Source organism: Phyllopteryx taeniolatus, chromosome 19 (assembly GCF_024500385.1).
Source record: "Phyllopteryx taeniolatus isolate TA_2022b chromosome 19, UOR_Ptae_1.2, whole genome shotgun sequence".
NCBI classification, from domain to species: domain Eukaryota; kingdom Metazoa; phylum Chordata; class Actinopteri; order Syngnathiformes; family Syngnathidae; genus Phyllopteryx; species Phyllopteryx taeniolatus.
The window spans coordinates 17,048,961-17,063,179 of record NC_084520.1 but is presented as its reverse complement, the minus strand read 5'-3'; the positions used below and the strand labels follow the sequence as shown (position 1 = coordinate 17,063,179).

The following is a 14,219-nucleotide window of genomic DNA, read 5'->3' as shown; positions in this document are numbered from 1 at the left end:
CTCCCAGCTCAACATAGTTCCTTGGAGCCAAGGTGCCACCAGATGGTGCCAAAACAATATTTCTGTATGAAACTTGAGCACAAAAACAACAAATAAGTCAGTTTTTCAGTGCATAATGGATGCAAGGTTCCCCCCAAAAGTAAGCGAATAGACAAATTTGTGAATACCGAACCCCGGACATGCGGGGGTTCACTGCATGCAATTTCGGACAACGTATTTGAATTTCTTGTATGTGATCTCAGCCAGTCACTGAAAAACTCATATTCACGACTTATACTTTTGTGGTCTTACTGTAACTCCTTAATACGCCAAAGCACTGGCTAATAGGAAAGTAGTAATTGCTATTTTTGTGGGTTGAAAAGCAGCGGCATGTATGCCGGCACACTTCCAGTGCAGTTTTTCAGAACCAAATCCTCTGTAAACCATGACCACCCAACTTTAAGTGCGCCCCTCGTCGTAATGGTCACGAAAGCCGAAGTTGACCCTGCAGTTGAAGGGGCGGGGTGAGCAGTGGCTCGTTTGCATGAGAGAGGACCGCCCCTTCGAAACAGCCTGAATAAGAGGGTGAAAAGTGTGCTATAATTGTTGATCCTTGGGATATTTTGACAAACTGAGCAGTTTTCATTTGCGGTAAAAATACTTTTACGGGGTAGTGTTATGAAAAGTTTCTCCCTGTCGCAGAAACCGGATCTCCAAACTTTCTGAACCTCAGAATCCCAACACGAGTTCTCGTTTTTTTTTTTTAAAGACCATACTACTTTGCATGTCTCTGAAGGGTCAAATTAGAGTAAATGGACGCCGATTGCCTGCCTTTTACCCGCAATCCCGCACGGGGACTCTCCCTGGGTAACTCTTGTCAACTCTCGTTAATATGACAAAAGGCTACAAATTAAGCTCTGTTAATTTAATGTTTTCTCGCCGCCGTCTAAATAGTGAGAAAGGGCCCCCGAGCGCCGCCCTTTGATTTGCCGCACTTTATTTTTGGTATAAATTTACATTCATTATTGTTTGTCTTTTGGATGTGTAGACCTCAATTAGCGTGATGGCTCCATTAAAGGGAGCCGCACTTCGTCTTTAATTATCATAACAAAACACCTAGTTTCAGCTCGGGGAGGGGACCGGCACACCGAGCGAAGGGTTATGAAATTTAATTAGCCGGCGCTATCAAGATTTGTGGCGTTCAAAATTGTCGGGACTTTATTCCCACCCTGCCTTTGATCCGCCGCTCCGCAATCCCCCAGATTGTTGTCCCCGATCAAATGAGAATAAAAGAGGCCGACTTGAGGGGGCTCGCTACTTTCTCCTCGTCTGTCAACCTTGTTTCTTTACCTTTCTTCTTTTTCTTCCCAGGCAAGGTCAACCTGTTTATCCAATCACAACAGGGGGTTTTAGACACCCCTACCCAACTGCGCTCACTGTCAACGCATCCATGTCAAGGTGAGTCGAGCCCTCGGCGCTAAAAACACACACACACACACACACACACACAAACCCCTCTTAGCTTGTGTTGCAAGTTCTCCCTTAAGGATGCCTCGCCCCTCCCCATATTCAAAAGGCCAAATCTCCAGCAAGGGTGCTCAAATATTAATTATATTTACCCCCACACCCCCCTCCCCGTTAATGAGGCCCCCAAAGAACATTTAGCCCCTGCTGCACGTCAGGCTGGTGCTAAATCAGCCGGGCCGCGTAATTGCCAGAAATAAACAAACACAGCAGCGCTTTGGGAGAAAAGTTACGAGGCGTGCTTTCATTCCAAAGTGCTGCTATGAACGTGTAGCCATTGTGTGTACATGCATGTGTGTTTGCCCTCTTGGTGCTTTTACGATCACCGGTTCCCTTGAGAAACTTGACATTGTGTGTGAAAATGAATGAAACCATATCTTAATGAGGAGGTTTTTGATTTTCACTGAAAAGAAATCAATATAGTCACATATCACAAGCTCTCTCGTTACAAGTGTCGATACGCCAATATCAATGCTGTCGCTGTCAGATATTCACGTTTAATAGCAAGCTTGATAGATTTATATTTCCAATGCTGCAAAAACATCACAAAACTGATTCGAACGGAAAGTGGATTTGACATCATTTCTAATATCACTCTGTTTGGCTTTGCATCTCACATGGTACAGTATCGATGCGTCAACATCTGATTCGGATACTGTCGCTGAGCTGTCCACTCGATGACTTATAGTTTGATAGAGTTACATTTCGAATGCTTCAAAATCTTTCTAATAAGTGTCATTGGTGTTGCATTTTGATTTAGTGGATAGCGGCGAATCGCTTCTAATTCTAAATTAGACAGTGAAATTAGTATTCTTTCATAAATCACATACAAGCTATTTGAAAGATGATGTAATCTGTAAGGACAAGCTGTTTTTGTTGTCTGCGAAGTCGCCAACTAATGGCCTGGCATGCATATTACAGCATTGTCAGCCATTTTGCTGCTGCAAAATCCTCCTCTACAGAACCCTCCGAACGAGACTTCGGGGGCTGCTTTTAGCGCCGAGGGACCGCTTGGAGCTGGAGTTTAATTGCAGCCCGATTGGAAAAGCAGCTCCTGCGGGTGTTGTATTTAGACCTCTGTGACATTGATGGATCGTGTCCATGCGAGAAGGGAGGCAATTGTGGAAAGAGGGATTTTGGGGGCCGTGGGGGTGAGAAAGCTGACTTTTTAATCTGGCACAGCTGTTCCCAAGTCGTTAAACTGTCCTCAATAATGCGTCTACCTCCTTGAAGCAGATCTTTCTGGAAAAGGCCTCCCCAGATTGTCCCCTCTGGAGCAGAGGTCCAGACATCTGGCAGCGCCGTCCGTGTCCCGACTGGGCCTTTAAGTGACTGATAATTCGCTCTCGACATTGTCATCGTCCTATTTCCAGTTTGGCTAATTGAATCTGCCGGCTGTGGGGTGTGTGTGGGGAGCTAATGTCCTCTGATGAGACCCCTAATTTAATAACCCAATAGAAGAGAGAGGGGGGGGGGGGGGGGGGGGGGGGTGCTTGAGAGGTCTCCGGAGAAGGGTTTAACACATCCTCTCCTTCTCCCCTGAAGCGGAGGGAAAAAAAAAAAAAAAAACACCCGTTAATTTATGTTTCAAACAAATTGACGCAACCGAACGGGACTGAAGTTCTCGGGATTAGACCATTGGCAGCTAATTTTGTTGCGATTCGAAATTGGTGGAGGACGGCGCAACGTTGTCGACGTATCAGCCAATCACAAATGCCAAGTTTTATTACACGATCTTTCACAACGAAAATGACGTTTCCAGGTGCCAAGTGAGATCCAGCTCCAGAAATCCAGTGCCTTTTATCGTTGTCCTAATAGCATAATTTTACTTACTGCCACAATATCAATTAAAAAATGCTTTTATAATGTCTGTGCAGTTTCTCGGTGATCCAGGTCTCGGTAATCTGCAAAGGTTACATTGGGACAACATACTAGACTCTTCTTGATTGTTGAATTGCATTTTGTCTTGTTTTCGAAAAACATTAAAAAATGATTTAGGCAGTTATGCTGTTAGCCCGACGATATGTACCTGTGGCTAAAAAAGCGAAGTGTGGGGAGTCTGTCACCAAAATCGTTTCCCCGCTTTGTATTATTGTGAAATAGCTAGTGCTGCCAGGATGATCCGCTTCTTCCTTGAAAATTGTGCCTTGTTGATTGTAGTTCAATAAAATAGTATACGTGTCGCCTTAACGTGTTGTTTCCTGACAAGAACCCCAGGGGTCGCAGTTTTTCCGGTGAGGCAAGTTGATCAGTCCCCAACAGTAATTCTTTTGCGATTCCAGCGGCGTCTAGTTCGGCCGCATCGCCCGATTTGGGGTGGGCTTTAAGACATGAGGATGGAAAAGAATTGTCTCACCGCTTCAGATTCGTCGCACTCTTTACGCCTGACCCCGAATTAGAGTACAGGAAATGGATCTGCTACTTGCTAGCACTTTGGACCTCTGCTGGGCCCTGTCAAAAATGCTTGGTGGGGCGGTTTAAGAAGATTTTGGATAATGATGGGGGTCTCGGCACCTGTATTGTGTGCCCGTGGCAGGTGGGCCGGCCTTTGATACGCCCCCGCCGCCCCGGCTCCTTCCAAATCCCGTCCTTCCTGCTCCTTCTCGGCCGAATCATTACACATTAAACAGGCGCGGAGGGGTTGCGCTTCGTGTCGGCAATGAAGCGCCGCTAGCTCGTCGCTCCGATGATCCCGCCCCCGACCCGACATACCTTTTCGATTGAGACGTAGGGGGCCCGGGGTCGGGGTGGGGGCCCTCCTCGGCGTTCCTTTCTCCGTGTTGATTAAATTGGTCCGAGGCGCCGCTTTCCTGACGATGGCGACGACGATGCCCCCTGCTCTTCAAAGGGACGGCCGTCATGTTTAAACCATAACCTGGGCCCGCTGGGAGGGGGGGGGGGGGCGCAGGCAGCGCGGAGGAGGCGAGAGCACAGGAAAAAGAAGAAGAAAAAATAGATTTGGAACAGAGGAAATTTTAACAAGTGCACAGTGAGGCGAAGGGGAGGGAGGGAACGGCGGCGGCAGCCCCTAATGATGGGCGACGCGCAGCCGCCGCCCGCCCCACCGAGCGCCCCATCCGCACATGACATAGCACCCAACACCAACGTGTCAGGGATGAAGGCGGGAGAAGGGAAAAAGAGTTTGAAGGCTGTGTGTGTGTGTGTTTGTGTTTGGGGGGAGGGGGGCTTGGGGGCGCCCTCGCTCTCCCCTGGGATGGCCTCCAACAGAAACTAGTTGTTCCTGGCGAGTTTATCCTCATCATTATCTTCTGGCTCCAAGCCATGCAGCCAGACACGGCGAGATAATGAGCTTTACAAAAAAAAAGAAACTGCAAAAAGAGGGGAAAATATTCCTTTTTTCTCCTCCTCCTTCATCCCTCTCTCTTGGTTGTTTGGTCACATGGTGGCCCCGCACTGTCAACAATGCAGATGGGTAGATGTGTGCGCACTCAAGCGCATTCCTGCGGGAACGAGCCGCTTTCATAAATGGATGGCGAAGACGGAATGACGAGGACAGAAGGGAGGGGGCGAAAAAGGGAAGCAACGAGCGCAGTTGACGCGAGATGCTTACATTTATTGACTCTGAAATGCTCTCCCGTCCGACTGAAGCGGTCGAAAATAGATGGTTGGGTTTCCAGACTTTGCCGTACCGGTAGTCGCCAATTCACGACCAAAACAACGGTTGATTGTTTGTCTTTACGCTCGCGTTTCTCTTACGAGCTGCTAGCTGTCCGAGCGGATGCTAGGCAGATTCCGACAAAACATATTATGGACTTTGACAGGCTCTTGGTCACCCTGAATAGGTTAAAGCAGTGGAAAACGGCTCCATGGATTTACCCACTTTGCTGTACCGTGAGTCACCAATTGAACCAGTGGTTTATTTGGTACTAGCATGGGATCACTTTGACAGTCGGGGTTTTCCTGTCACCTTGTACAGGATAAGCGGTAGAAAATGGGCTGATAGAAGCCGCTTTACGACCGAAGCTTTTGATTGTTCGATTTTACTAGCAGCCGCGTGTTCAAGTTGATGCTACTTAGATTCCGACAGAACAATTTATAGACTATGATTATGTCGCTGTCAGATCAAATTCCTCAAAATCACTACTTTTTAAAAAAATTGCCAACTTGCTTAAGTTACCAAAAACCACATCTTTTGGTTTACCAATTTGACGAGATCGCTAGTCAACTGTCTGTAATTTACGAACGAAGCAGCCACACAATTCAAGTTTCTCAATGTTGAATGAGCGTTGACGATAGTTAAACGATACGATATTTGTGTGTGTTCGCATCGGACTTCCGTTCACGCCGATTCATTCGCGGAATGCAACCGAGGCCTTTGAACTGTCGTTTTGTTGTTGTTTTTTTACATGTGCTCGCTCGCCCCATTTCACCCGCGTCCATTCTGACGATTTACACAGTCTTCTGTCCTCTAGATTTCCCCCACACATGGTGCCCCCCCACCACGGTTTGCACACCACGGGCATCCCGCACCCGGCCATCGTCACGCCCAACGTCAAGCAGGAATCCTCCCACAGCGACATCAGCTCCCTCAACAGTTCGTAAGTAGCCGCACCGTGATGGTCTTTTCCCCGATTTATTCGAAAGGGGGTTTTCTCAACCTTTTCCATCCTCGTCGCAGGAAACAGTCAGATGCTAAAAAGGAGGAGGAGAAGAAGAAGCAGGTGCACATAAAGAAGCCGTTGAACGCCTTCATGCTGTACATGAAGGAGATGCGAGCCAAGGTGGTGGCCGAATGCACGCTGAAGGAGAGCGCCGCCATCAACCAGATTCTGGGCCGGAGGGTGAGTTACCTGGCGGGCGGCGGTTCCGTCTCGGACCGCGTTATCCCGCGTCACCCGTGCTCAGCCGTCTTGCGGACCCCCGCCCCCCCCCTCCCCCACTTGTCCTCTTCCAGTGGCACGCGCTATCGAGGGAGGAACAGGCCAAGTACTATGAGCTGGCCAGGAAAGAACGACAGCTCCACATGCAGCTGTACCCCGGCTGGTCGGCCCGAGACAACTATGTAAGTTTTTAAGTTTACAAGTCGTAACGGACTCTTCTTCCCTCTCCTGCCCCCAAACACAAGTCTGCTTGAATTGGGGGACGGTGTAAATATTTACGCAAAGGTGGAATTGAGGCAACTGGGCTGTTCTTGTTTGTTGACGACAAACATTTAGTTTCAATTCAATGGACATCGTGCTTTTGGTATGCATGCGCCTCGGCCACCTGGGGGCAGTATTTAAGACATTCGGATATGCATGGAGACGGTCACAGCTCCTCAGTCAGATGCAGTAATATTAGGATAAAGAGCTACTTGCACGAGATGGAGATGAAGCCCTGCTGCAAATTGTGAAAATCGACGAGTAAAAAAGGAAGCTCAAAAGGGATTGTAATTGCCCATAGATTCCACAAGATGGTGCCACAAAATGCTGTAATCAAAAGCATTGGAAACATAAAACAGTAGGGCTCGATGCACTTTCATACTTTTCTACGAAGTGATGGCCTGATTTAAAAAAAAAAAAAAGGGAAAAAAGCGTTTATGTGTATGTCTTATTAGGGGTACACCAAAAATGAATGACCAAAGGTTTGTGTCCAAAAATGTTTTTTAGTATCTGCTCTTTGTAGTGTCTCAATCTTTCTGTGTTGTCAATGGCCAAATCGTTTGCTGTTGTGAATCATCGATTGAGCAGTCGATAAACTTGGTGAAGCAGCATGTGGCTCATTACCCAAGGAATGTTCTCGTCGCTCCTTTCCAAAATCAACAATTAGATTTTTGGGGGTCACAAGACCTTTCTTTGCAAGAATAAAAAGACAACTCTTTTTTTATTAGCCATTTGTATTATTTATGTCATATTGATTACTTTGGTGTTGACGCTGCCGTGTTGACTCTCGTGTAGTTTTTTTGTTTAGTTTTTTAACGAGGTGTAAATCCAGCCTCGTGGATGATTGTTCGTTAGAGTCCAGTTTTGGGAGCCCATCAAGACAAATAGAGGAAAATAAGCGAGGAGAGTGCGGCGCTACAAGAAAATACAATTCTCATCAGGCTGGTACCACCCGCAGGGCAAAAAAAAAAAAAAAAAAAGAGCGATGAATAAATAAATAAACACAAAGACGAGTTGTAGTCTCCCGGTTTCATGTTTTGGGGCGTCCTGCAATATAATAACTAAGGTTCCTGTCTGTGTCTGTCTCCCTTTTTTTCCCCCCTCTTTCTATTTTTTTGGCGGCTAACCAACAGGGGAAAAGGAAGAAGAGAAAAAGGGAAAAGCAGCAAGCGGAGAGCAACGGTAAGCAAGCGGCAATTATCTCCCATATTAGAGCGGCCCCGTCATGTGTCAGCCACATGTGACACCCCGCCAGATAAAAGTCAAGTTAATTTTGTTGTGTGTGTGTGTGTGTGTGTTTGTGCTTCGTTTTTTTTTCTTCATCAGAGTCATGCGATGCAATATTTAAATGGTAGTGTTGGCTGTACAGTAACCCCCCCCCCCCGCCCACTTTCCTCCCTTCCCTCTTTTCTGTAGTCATCCCTTGCTAATAACAGTTGAATATGCATGAAGACCCCCCTTAAGACCCCCCCCCCCCCACACACACATCCCATCCCCCACCATTTTTTATTTATTTTTTTGCCTGTTAGCGTTGTGGTATGTGTATTTGAGAACACTGTGAGATCAAATTAACTGTTTTTATAATGCCTGCAGCCTGCAAATAGACTACAGTACTGCGTGTGTATGTGTGTGTATGCGTGTGTGTGGACACTAACCAGGCTGTCCCCTCGCTTGCCTTGCTTTTCGTCACAATCGAAACAAAAATTAAGGAGGTTTCCTCATTCTGTGATTGCTCCATCTTTGATAATTCCCACGCATTTATATTTCTCCTGATCATGTTTGCTTTCATTGTGTTTATTGCCGCTGTTTTTTGGGTGACGGTGATCTCCTCTTGAAGGCCTCTCTATCTGTTCTTGTTTTTGTTGCAGAACACAGAGAATATTTTCCAAACCCTTGCCTTTCACTCCCTCCGATTACAGGTGCTAATGTCATTTTTTGACTATTAAATATACTAACTTGTTTTCCTTCCTTTTTAATTGATCTTTATCTATCTATTCATGGATGTGTTAATTTTAAAAAAATATTCTCTAATTTCCTTTATACTGCTGTCTTATTTATATCTATTTAAGTTTTTATTTTTTGTTTATATTTACTGAGGTCTTTTACTTGAAGCCTCCTACATATGCTATAAACGTGCGTATTGTTTGAAGGGTTTGATGCCAGGGTAAACCTCCTTAATGGATAAAACGCGTGTGGCTCACCTGTAGGCTAGCATGCCCACTTTAGATTATTTTAGGCCCCTTTTCTGCACTAATGCAAGCGACTGGGCATGGGCCGGAATCAGGTTCTAACTTTTTGAAACCCGTGAGCAAAAATATCGCAGTTTCACGGTACTACGATTACGGCTCTAAAATGTAGTACAGTGGACCCACACTGTTTGCGGGGGATGCGGACTGAGCCCGACCACGAACAACGAAAATCCGCAAATAATTGATGCTCCCTTATAATTGCCATGGGGGGGACAACAAATCGGAAAACAAATGGGAGTAGTTTCACAAAGATAATCTGAATCGGTGAATTTGTGGATTCCGAACCGGAAATATGCAGGGCTCCACTGTATTTTGTAATGTTTTGGAAAATAACATTTTTCCGTTGAATATGCTCCGTTGGTACATTATGGTAGCATTTATTGTCAGTCTTCAATATATGTGGAACATACAGAGCACCGAAATTACTTCTCCAAGAGGCTACTGTCACAAAAATACATAAATGAAAAAAGATGTTAATGTAGTACTACAGTAAGTATATATTTCTGGGAAAATGAGAAGCTACTTGTCTGCTCGTCTCCGCTTTGTGACGTAACATCAGAGCGGAAACAAACTGTTGTTAGCCACGCTAGTTATCTGCCTCAGAAATTGAGTCTATAGCAATTATTTTCCCCAGTTGCACACACGCTAACTCTTAACTGGTAGAAGAAGTTCATTTCAAGACAGCGTTATAAAAATACATTACCATTAGCTTGAATTTTTCGAAGAGTGCTCTCGTAAATATCGTATTGGAAGTAGCCTCCGCAAGCAGCCACTCTTCGTTAGCATGTTTTGCATATCCTTCCTCTACCGAGCCGCAGTAACTGAAAAATGATCAAAAGCGCCGACGTTTTCGACAAGGAGAAAAGTCGTTCAGATGAAAAACCGCGGTATACCTTGAAACCGGTAACCCGCCCATGCCCACAAGCGACTTGAGTGAAACTATCCCGGAAGTAGCATTCCCAGCCGCCATATTAATCAACCCCCACCCCCCCTGGCGAGGGCTAACAACAGCTAGCTGCCCACTGTCTGGCCATGTTATTGAATCCACCCTGCATTTTTCTGAACTTTAACTCTCAGCTTCGATTCCGCTACTGGAATGTGGTTCTGTTAATATCCTGATTTTTGGTCTTGTGCATGGAATGTGGTCAGACTAGTACTAATAATGCTTGAAAGCGAGCCCATCTAAGGCTGGATTTACACTGCAGGTCTTAAGTGACCCATATCTGATACCGCTGTTTACATTTATGGAACGCCTGAAAAATGCTCGTAAACAAAGGGCAGTGACGATAAAGATGAAAATGAAACGTTACGTGCGACATTTAACTAAGGATTATTGAACTGGTCATTAATCGTTTTCCTCATTTAATGATCTTTGCACTGCTCATATTTGGACCATGTTTGATTGTCTTTGCTTTCGCTGTAGTTTCGATTCAATATGTTTGTATTTCGACGACATCAGGCCTGATTCTGATCTCAGGATTTTCAACTTTTAGGTACGATGGTTTGTGCTTTAAATGTAGTTTCGATTCCCCCTGTGTCATCTTTTGTTCGCCCATTAACCACAGGTGTGTTTTTTGGATAGACATTCGTGCGTAAGTCATCAACCGGCGTACTTCGGTGACTCAATTGCAATTTTCGACTCTAACGAATCATATTTCCCCATTCGCCACGGGTGTGCTATTTGGGTAGATGCTTGTATGTATGCATCATGAATCGAAAAGATCAAGCCTAATGATAATGAACTCTAACGTAACATATTACGTAACATACTATTTTTAATGGACTATGCGTTCTATAATTGTAGTTCACCAAGGATGTTTTGTGTGTTGGGCACTTGTGTATAAGTCATCAATTGGCACGTTCCGATCACATCAGACCTGATCATCCGCTTATGCGTAGTGTCATGTGACAAAAACCGTAAACCGGGATAGCTGACTTCTCACCAATGCTACGCTATCGAGCATGACTACAGTTTGATTACATGATTGTCTGAAGTCAAACTTTCTTTATGGCTAGTGTCTTTGGGCAAGAGTTAATTACATTTATATCATTTATTTATACAAATATAATACCGTAATTTCTCGTGTATAATGTACAATTTTTTTTTACAAAAAGCCAATACTGTGTATTATACATAGGTATAGTAAACGTTGAAATGAGGTATCTGAGTATATGAGATTAGATTAGAAAAACAAATTAGGAGAGGGTCACCACGAACATTTATTTATTTATCAATGGATAGAAAGTCATGGGTGCGCATTATACATAGGAAGAAGGGTATTCCTGATTTATTTATTTATTTTATTTTATTATATTTTTTTTTTCCCGCAGTCAATTTGGAAGTTTCGCGTTGTACTTGAGTGGATATTAAACACAGGAAATGATGGTAAATGTAAACACCAACAAAGCCTAACCATGAACTCTTGTCATCTTTGGTGGCTCTGTGTTGACGTCTTGTGTTAAATTGTTTAAAGTTCTTACGGTCGCTTTGTCACGGCCCCAGTAGTTTTGGTTCACAACGTATGTCTTTTACTTAGTGTGTTTGGGTAGACCCTCGTGTATATGTCATCGATCGGCATATTCGGTGTTATCAGGCCGTATTCCAATCTGGCAATACTCGATTAATGTACATTATTTAGGAAATATTCAACAGGCTATTGGGCAACGCTTTCATTGATTTTGATTCGCCATGGATGTTTTTTTTTTGTTTTAGTGCTGTTTGGGTGGACTGCGTCATCGATGGTTATATTTCGACGTCAGATTCGCATCGGTTATGCTGTCCGCTGGCAAATATCCGATCAGATTATTGCCCGCATTTGGAAATTGCCCGTTTCCGATTTTTTTGCGTCGTTGTTTTTTTTTACGAGTGTAACCAAGCAGTGTAAATCCAGCCACGAAGCACTATTGAGAATAGCTGTGAATCCCATTAGACTCACTGTAACGGTTTCTCTTTATTTCTCTCCTACTTTTGCTTTGTTTTTTATTTACATTTTTGTTTGGTTTTATTTTGGTGCTACTTTTGTTTTCTCTTCCTTCTTGCTCTTCTCTGCTGGCTTCCCCCACCCCCTTTTCTTCGCCGTCGCGGCATCAGACCTGAGCGCTCCTAAGAAGTGTCGAGCGCGCTTTGGGCTCGATCAACAGAATAACTGGTGTGGCCCGTGCAGGTGTGTATGGGGTGTGCTTGCACCGAGTACGGGGCGGTCGGGTGCAGGCTGGGCAGTGTCGGGGCGGGGGGTGACGCCATGCTGGGACTTCCTCCTTCCTTTGCTCGCTCCTTTTTTGTTTTTGGTTTTTTTTTTTCGATTTTGTCTTTTTTCCCCTTCCTGTTTGTCCCGCCGAGCTGTGTCAGCTTCCTCCAGCCACGCCCTGCCGGTCTGTCTTCTATCTCGAAGGGTGCGTGAGTAGTGGTTGTATGAGTGTGATCAAATTTGGGGGAGGTCTTTATTGACTGGCAGGTGGGGGGCTTGGGGAGGTCCAAAATGGAGGAGGTCCCAGTGTTTACCAGCCTAAACCTCAACCCAGGCTCCATGTGTTTTTTTGTGTCTGTGCAATGACGTGTCCATTTTTTTGTTGTGTTTTCTTTTTCCTACGTCTCCTGTGTGTGTTTTTGTTTGTGTCCTTACCTCTTTGGCTATAACAGATGCAAATACCCCAAAGAAGTGTCGTGCCTTGTTCGGGCTTGACCAGCTGAGTTTATGGTGCAAACCGTGCAGGTACATAACTTGCCTGAATGGGAGGAAGGCGTCCGCCTTGAGCTTTTTTTTTTTTTTTTTTTTCTCTCCCTATTTCCTTGATGATTTTCTCTTTCTTCAAAACACGTTTCCATCGGTGTGCTGAACAGATGGCAAACTGCTTTTTTCCCCCCAGAATTTACTCCAGTAAAAAACAAAACAAAATCCCTCTGGATTGGACTCAGTTAGAGCTTGTTGGTAGAAAATGGATTTCTGTAATGTTTCCATATTTTATTTATTTTTTGTCATGTTAGAAATCCATTTTCTCCACTTCCCTGAACCATCTTATTAACTGTCATGTTTGTTCTAATTGGCGCCTCCCTTTCGGTGAATAACAATGTGATGCTCGCCAGTTTATTTTCATTTTTATTTAGCCCTGCTTCCTCTTGAGGGGCCCGCTCAGTGACACTCTTTTCTGTGCTCCTCCTCCTTCTCCTCCTCTTCTTCCTCCTCTTCCTTCCCTCTCTTCCTCCTCTTCAATAACCCTGACTTAGTCCCTACCTGTTGTCTTTCTGTTCTGACACAAGCAGTCTTTGAATTGGGAATGCTTTCATGGTAGGTATTTGTTTCCGCTAAGTACACCCCCCACCCCCTTTCTCCGTGGCATATTCCATTTGTGCTGTGATGACCGTGTCCTACGTCAACTCTCCCCTTCTGACATACAAAGATGGCGGATTCTTTACAGATCACAAGATCAGGCGCGAAAATTCCGTCTTCATTACAGGAGCCGAGAGGTTAAGAGTCCTCTCCGGAACTCCCGTTGCCGAAAATCCGGCGTAATTTCCCTGGAGGCGGCGGGAGCGAACAAAAAGAAAAGAAAATCAATAGTGGCGCATACGATGAATCGATGCGCGTGTTAAAAAATGGATATGAGCTCATTTGTTGCTCTTTGACGGACAGTTAGCGGCAGCCGGGCGCGTACTTAGTGGCAAAACGATACCCCGGCGCGCCCGCTCGATACTTTTCCCAATGTCCCGCCTCCTGGAATTGCATGCGCACCTCCACCCCCACCCACTGAGCATGTATGTGCTTTGTTGGTGTAGCCTCATCCCCAGTAATGTGCTCTCTCTGGTTTTTATACCCCCCCCCAAACAAACAAAAAATTGGACACGAAGATCCTCCCTTTTTTGTTAGTCTGAGATTCCGTCGTAGCCTTCAGGCGGGTTCACCACCAGGGTCAAGGTAGAAACCTGAGCGGGGGCAGATTTCACCCCCCTTAACCAAATCCAGCCCGGGGTGGTCACCTTACGACTTGAGAGCGGTCCCGAACCCGGCAGGAATGCAAACACGAGGCCGTGACCCCTCATGTACAAGCTTGTGTCTGTGGGGCAGGTGCTAGCCAGTGCGCATCATTTTTTTTTTTTTTTTTTTGTTTTGTTTTTTTTCTGAAGCAAAATTCTGTACCAAGTGTAGAAACTGGGACCCCCTCAGGAGGTAGAGTGGCGAGGGGCGGTTGGGGTGGGGGGCTTCCAATAGCACAGTGTTGATCCCCAATTGTAGCTTTTATCTGGAAGAATAGCCTCCTTCACACCGCATCAAAGCCGTAACACAACTTTAGTCTTTTACATAAAACCCAGCAAAGGTGGCATATGGCGCACTTTCACACATTGACACAGCATCCTGCAGTCAGATAA

The 14,219-nt window shown here is 45.3% G+C and overlaps 1 protein-coding gene across 38 annotated transcripts in view; it reads left to right on the top strand.

The window, feature by feature from the left end:
• tcf7l2 (transcription factor 7 like 2) overlaps positions 1-14,219 on the top strand; it is a 101,419-nt gene that overhangs the window by 83,397 nt on the left and 3,803 nt on the right. For 4 of the 38 annotated variants that reach the window (XM_061755167.1, XM_061755183.1, XM_061755164.1 and 1 more), the window contains 7 exons: positions 1,351-1,437; positions 5,922-6,062; positions 6,143-6,305; positions 6,419-6,527; positions 7,725-7,787; positions 8,474-8,524; positions 12,495-12,567. In XM_061755167.1, coding sequence (XP_061611151.1) covers positions 1,351-1,437; positions 5,922-6,062; positions 6,143-6,305; positions 6,419-6,527; positions 7,725-7,787; positions 8,474-8,524; positions 12,495-12,567 — 687 coding nt within the window. Of the gene's footprint in view, positions 1-1,350; positions 1,438-5,921; positions 6,063-6,142; positions 6,306-6,418; positions 6,528-7,724; positions 7,788-8,473; positions 8,525-11,945; positions 12,019-12,494; positions 12,569-13,079; positions 13,141-14,219 lie in introns of those variants that run through there. The other 34 variants (XM_061755184.1, XM_061755171.1, XM_061755179.1 and 31 more) reach the window with 26 other exon arrangements.